The sequence below is a fragment of the Leptonychotes weddellii genome, chromosome 4, assembly GCF_054177405.1.
Source record: "Leptonychotes weddellii isolate Sample4059 chromosome 4, ASM5417740v2, whole genome shotgun sequence".
Classification (NCBI taxonomy): Eukaryota; Metazoa; Chordata; class Mammalia; order Carnivora; family Phocidae; genus Leptonychotes; species Leptonychotes weddellii.
The window spans coordinates 8,760,614-8,766,896 of record NC_138372.1 but is presented as its reverse complement, the minus strand read 5'-3'; the positions used below and the strand labels follow the sequence as shown (position 1 = coordinate 8,766,896).

General features: G+C 49.2%; 1 protein-coding gene across 1 annotated transcript in view; it reads left to right on the top strand.

The window, feature by feature from the left end:
* The window catches only part of LRRC38 (leucine rich repeat containing 38), a 48,602-nt gene extending 44,519 nt beyond the window's left edge, over positions 1-4,083 (top strand). Inside the window, exon 2 of the mRNA XM_081817514.1 lies at positions 1,211-4,083. Coding sequence (XP_081673640.1) covers positions 1,211-1,401 — 191 coding nt within the window. The 3' untranslated portion in view covers positions 1,402-4,083. The remainder of the gene's footprint in view (positions 1-1,210) is intronic.
* The last annotated feature ends 2,200 nt before the right edge of the window (positions 4,084-6,283 follow it).

The window sequence follows — 6,283 nt, the reverse complement described above, 5'->3', positions numbered from 1 at the left end:
CAACATCTTCTTTATCCATTCATCTGTTGATGGACATCTAGGCTCTTTCCATAGTTTGGGTATTGTGGACATTGCTGCTATAAACATTGGGGTGCATGTGCCCCTTCAGATCACTACATTTGTATCTTTGGGGTAAATACCCAGTAGTGCAATTGCTGGGTCATACGGTAGCTCCATTTTCAACTTTTTGAGGAACCTCCATACTGTCTTCCAGAGTGGCTGCAACAGCTTGCATTCCCACCAACAGTGTAGGAGGGTTCCCTTTTCTCCGCATCCTCGCCAACATCTGTCGTTTCCTGACTTGTTAATTTTAGCCATTCTGACTGGTGTGAAGTGGTATCTCACTGAGGTTTTGATCTGTATTTCCCTGATGCCGAGTGATGTGGAGCACTTTTTCATGTGTCTGTTGGCCATTTGGATGTCTTCTTTGCAGAAATGACTGTTCATGTCTTCTGCCCATTTTTGATTAGATTATTTGTTCTGTGGGTGTTGAGTTGGATAAGTTCTTTATAGATTTTGGATACTAGCCCTTTATCTGATATGTCATTTGCAAATATCTTCTCCCATTCTGTCGGTTGTCTTTGGGTTTTGTTGACTGTTTCCTTTGCTGTGGCTGCCACCCTTCGGATCGAGTGGAAAGCCCACCAGGGACTTTCCAACCCCAAGCTGGTCCTCGCTCCTGGCACAGGTCCCTCTGGTCATTTGTTCATCACACATGCGTCAAGCATCTTCTCCACTGCTGATTCACACTGGGCAGCATCGCTGGGGTGTCTCCATGACAACCACATCTCCGCTTCCACCTCCCTTAGGAAAATTACCCTGTGAATGCATGTATTTCAGACTGATTAGAATCAGAGAATTTTAGAACAAGAAAGTTACTTAATTTCTCCTAATTTCTCCCTCTGCTGCTTTGTGGATATGCAGAGGCACAAAGAGGTGAAGTGATCACAGTGAAGTTACAGAGCTGGTCAATGGTGAGGCAGGATGGGTACCTTCCTGTGTCACTTAGGATTAGGTTTGGGATGAAATTTGGCTATACATGACAACAAACAAGCAAATGACAACAACATCAAAAACAGATAACATAGCTTGAACAAGAGAGTGGCTCTTGTCTCTCTCTAATCAGGTAGCCAGTCAGTTGAAGATTGTTTGACCATTCCACAGTTCCAGGAATCCAAGTTTTTTCTCAATGTGGCTCTGTCATCTGCAGCACCTGGCTTCCACCTCATGGTCCAAGATGTCTGCCTGAGCTCCTGCCATCACTTCAGCATCCCAGCCAACAAGAAGGAGGAACAGAGGGGAAGGATGTGCCACTGCCTCCTAAGGGGATCTACCAGAAGTTCCACCAACATTTCTGCCTATCTCTTATTGCTTGGAACTTGGTCACCAGGCAGGCCATGACTTTGAAGGGAGGCTGGGAAATGAAAGGGGAGGGGGTCATGTGACCAGCTAAAATGTTTTATTCACTAGGGAAGAAAGGGAGAATAGTATGGGAGTCAAGTGGGAAGCTCCCTGCCCCCCAACCCCCCGACTTCTGCCTCAGGTGTCACCTGGGACTGGGGCTCTGAGCAGGGAATACATAGGCTCAGTGGATCCATATTTTCAAGTTTTTTGCTTGCTAAAATTTATTTGTAAGCCCCAAATCAGTACTTACAGCACTTTTGTAGTCATTCCGAGGCATGCCTGCGCTCAGAGTGACCGAATATTCGAGTCACCTGATGTGGGGGCTCCCAGCTGGCATGAGCCAGAGTGACACTCTGCCCCCCTGTCTCATGCTCTCACATCTCAACCTTCGCACACTCTATTTAGTGCCACTTTTTTTTTTTTGCATTTTTGCATTTGCGGGGTTTTTTTGTGTGTGATTTTGCTGTTTAAAATGGCCCCCAAGCGTGGTGTTGAAGTGCGGTGTGGTGTTCCTAGATGCAAAGGTTTGGGATGAACCTCAGAGAAGATATGTGTGTTGGATAAACTTCATTCTGGTCTGAGTTATAGCGTGGTAGGCCATGAGGCCGACATTATCAATCTACAGTATTTATCAAATAAGGTGTCTAGAGACAGAAACACACATAAAACAAGGTTATGTATTGGTAAGTTAACAAAAATGTTGTGACCGGAAGTCCCAAGGAACCTAACCGTACATTTCCGCTAAAGACAATGATTCAGTATTGACCTGTTCAGCATTTCATGGACTTCATGGAATGTAAGTACCAGAAATAACAAGAATTGACTACACACACAATCTTATTTAATCCTCAAGGACAATTATGCTCATTTGACAGACAAGAAAACCAGCTCAGAGAAGTTAAGTGGCTCCCCCTAAGTTGCACAGCCAGAAGGTAGACTTGAACTCACTTCTGTCCAACCTGAGTTTTCCCTTTTGCTCCCATCAGGCTGAATAAGAAAGAGTTGCAGTAAACTCGAGAACCAGGATGAAGGCTGCAAGGTAGAGAGTGATGCTCAGAGAGGTCAAGTGTCAAACTCTGCTGAGCAGAGGAGCCCAGAGCTCCTCTCTCCTCTTTGGGTCCAGCCCCTGCTGACAGGCCTGGAGCAGGGAGAAGTGAGCAGGGAGGCCTGGGCCCCCAGGCGTGAGCCACAGACTGGACAGTCGGGGTGGGGCGGGCTCCTTGGCAGGCGGACAGTTATATATATCCGAGGATTGATTGCTGCCATCTGCCCTCCCTCCATCTGCCCCGTGGAAGACCACACTCCTTCATCTTTACACAAAGCAGGCAGCTGGCCCTTCCCCACTCCCTGCCCCAGGAGCCAGCCCACAGGTCCCTTCACAAGCAGGCCCCAGTGAAAACAACAGAAAGACATTTGCCTTTGGAAAAATGGAAAAGAGCAGACAGCAAATGCAGAAGGAGCTTCTGCTGTTTTTATGTGGCAAAGAAGACTCAGAGGAAATATTGAAATAGAAGCAAAATTAGAATCGCCATGGACAGCGCAGAGCCAGCAAGCAGAAAATGGTGTCTCTAAATGATCCTCAGTATCTCTAATCATTGGGATTTTGCCTCCCGTGGAATGGGCTGCCTTGCCCACTGGATTTCTCGTGGGGCTTGGCCGTGGGTGATCCAGAGGGTGTCACAGACGGAATTCACATCGCTCAGGTCCCTTCCAACCCTGGGATTCTGCAAGTCAAATGCCTACAGAAATATGTCCTGGGGTGATATGGCGAGGATAAATAATTAGCTTTTGAGCGAGGTACTTTCTATAAAGTTTCCAAACTGCCATGGCACACAGGTTCCATTATCCCTGTTTTTCCCTTGGAGACGTTGACTGGGAAGCCACGTGCCCAGTGAGACACCAGTCAGTGGCCGTATCTTTCCCATTATACCACCCTACCCCACCATCCACACCCAGAACCATCCAGAAGCCAATAGCTCTGGAGGGGATGGGCAGGAAGACATAATTCCTCCATACCACTGAGCCCATTGTCAGAAACAGTTCCTCGGGTTTCCTGGGATGAAAAGAAGACCCTGTCCTCTCTACCAATGATTTGCAACTGTATCTATTTTTAGAAAAAAAAAATCGTTAAAAAAATCTTCAAATAGAACCTGATGCAGAACTCCTCATGCAGGTGGAGCATGGGATGTCCCCCATCTCCAGGGAGGTTGCGTCATCCTTCAACCCCTGATACTGAAGAAGTCAACAGTATCAGCCGGGGAGGAGGCGACATCACCAGGTGCTAGGGGAGGGAGGGCTTGGAACCCAGCCAGCTCCCCCGCATGAGCTGGCTGACCAGAGCTCTGGGCACCTGGCTGACCAGAGTAGCCTCTCACCTGGCCTCCTGGCCTCTCTCTCCTCCCACGTCCAAGCTACACGTCTCCTGTCCCAGGTCACTATTGGTCAAGGGCATGCAAGAATTTCCCAAGACTCTTTCTGTACAGGGTCGGGCAATGAATATTTTCGGCTTAGCTGGCCACTCACTGTTTCTGCTGTATTGTTTTCTTTTTCATTTTTTCATTTTGTTTTTACAGCTCTTTAGAAATGTGAAAACCACCCTTAGTCCACAGGCCGTATCCAAACAGGCCACGGACTAGATCTGGCCCATGGGGTAGAGAATAAAACACAGTTGCAGCCTGGCGTTCAAGGCCTCCTGTGATCTTCCCACAAGCCCTTTCGTGAGCCGTGTCCTGTCTTATTGCCATTCCCCTTACTACGCTCCTGCCAAATCAGAGCCCTCCCACACCCGTAAGCACCCAGTACTCTCCCCTCGTAGATGCCCTCACACGATTCCTTCTGCCTGGAATGCCATCTACCAGCCTCTTCCACCTGCCGAGATCCCGCATCTCAAATGCCACTTCCTCACTGGAACTTTCTGGATTATCCTCCACAGGGTATGTTGCATACCATAGTGCATGTCGTCCCCCAGAGTTATGCAGTGCACAACCTGCACAACCAAACGTGGTAGCCTGTCCTGCCTCTAGACACAAGGAATCTCTCCCTCCTCTGAACTTGAAAAAAAAAATTATTTTATCAAGCATTACTACCTAGATTCAGTTTTCCACACATACATGTTCAAATCTCCAATTCTTCTACCTCCTAAAAAAAACATAAAAGCACCTTGGATTTGTCCACTTCTCTCTTCTCCATTATGTGTGGCGGATTAGAGTTTCCAAAAACGGCTTCAGTGGTATCTTCCACTGCATATACCCCTCAGCAATGTGACTTTGCCATATCCCCATCAAAAGATGAGGTCAGTGGTGAGTGCTGGGGACCCTGAGACCGCTCTGAGGAATAGAATATGGGGGAGTGACGCTGGGCCAATTCCGGGGGCCTGGCAGGCTCTGCTTCATGCCCCTTCAGACAAGTGTTATATTGGAAAGTCAACTCCCCTGAGACCACCATGTTGTGGGAAGCTCAGCCATGAGGGGTGGCCCTGGTGGGTGACAGGCCACGTGAGAGAGGGTGAGGAAGAGTCCAGGAGCACCACGGAGCCAGACTGGGGAAACCAGAAGCCATCTGGACATTCCTGCACCATGGACACCTCATGGGGAGAACAAGCCATAGACACATGGCGCGAGTCGAGGTGGTCAAGGCTCCCCATGTGAGACACTGGGGAGCGGACAGTGGATGCTGCTGCACCCACCCGAAGCCTGAACCATGAACACCCCAAAATGGCTGTTGATTTACACCACTGAGTTTTAGTTTATTCCAGAACCACAGACAGCCAGAGCATCCTACATCCCAACCCATACCAGCATCATCCCTTGGCCTTCTAATGAACCGATTACCTGGATGCCCTTCCAGTCCAATTCCACGCAGGTGTCAGAGCCGTCTAAATAATCGATCTCATGGTTTCCTGCATAGAGACCTCAAAACCTATCAAGGCTCTTCCATTACTCTTAAAACAAACCTGATCCCTTGCCCATGGGCTAGTGGGCCCGCTGCCTCTCCAACCTACCTCCCTCATGCCAGGAACACCTTCCATCAGGTTCTGGAATGTGCCAGGTCTTTCCTGCCCCAGGAACTTGATCTGTACATGATCTTCCCCAGCCTCGACTGCTCTTTCCCGGGGTGTTGAGAGGGCTGGCTTCTCATCAATCAGCTTGAACAGCACCTCCTCAGAGAGGTCTTCCCTGGCCTCCAGATCCCCCGCCCTGAATGTCCTCTGCCTTCTTTCCCCATCTCCCCTCCCCTGAGCTCTTTCTGATGGCTTGAACTGCTTCAAATGTTATCTACCTGTCAGGCTGTCTCCCTCATTAGACTATAAACTGAGTACAGGCACGTTTGTCTTGACCACCTCGTACCCCGGCTCTAGCCCAGTGCTGGGCAAATGGTAGATGCTTAGTTTGTGGAATGAATGAATGAATGAATGAATGAATAGAGCGCCTAAGGCCGGGCTTAGACCTCATACCTCTCTGAACTTCCACAGCACTTAACCAGGGACCCAACAGCCAGCAGATATTCACTGGACAAATGTGGCAATACCCTATGTGTGTCCCTCCGGTGGGAGCAGGTGGGGTTTGGGGCCGAGTTCAAGAGCGGCCTCATTTTTCCGCCCCTGAGGGTAACCTGAGAGGGCCCCTGACCCTCTCCAGTAGGGTCCCCCTCAGGGAGCTAAAAACTGAAAGTCATACTGCCTGCACCCCATGAAACCAGAGGAAATGAATGAATGAATGAATGAATGAATGATGTGATCAGCCTAGGCCACTCCTGGCACCCATGGTGTGACGAGAGTAAGGCTGACCAGAAACTCAAGCCCCAAGGAGATCTCAGAGAATTGCTGACCTGAACCATGAACCATCGTGTGTCCAGCCCCCACCTCCCCAGAGAGCCCACT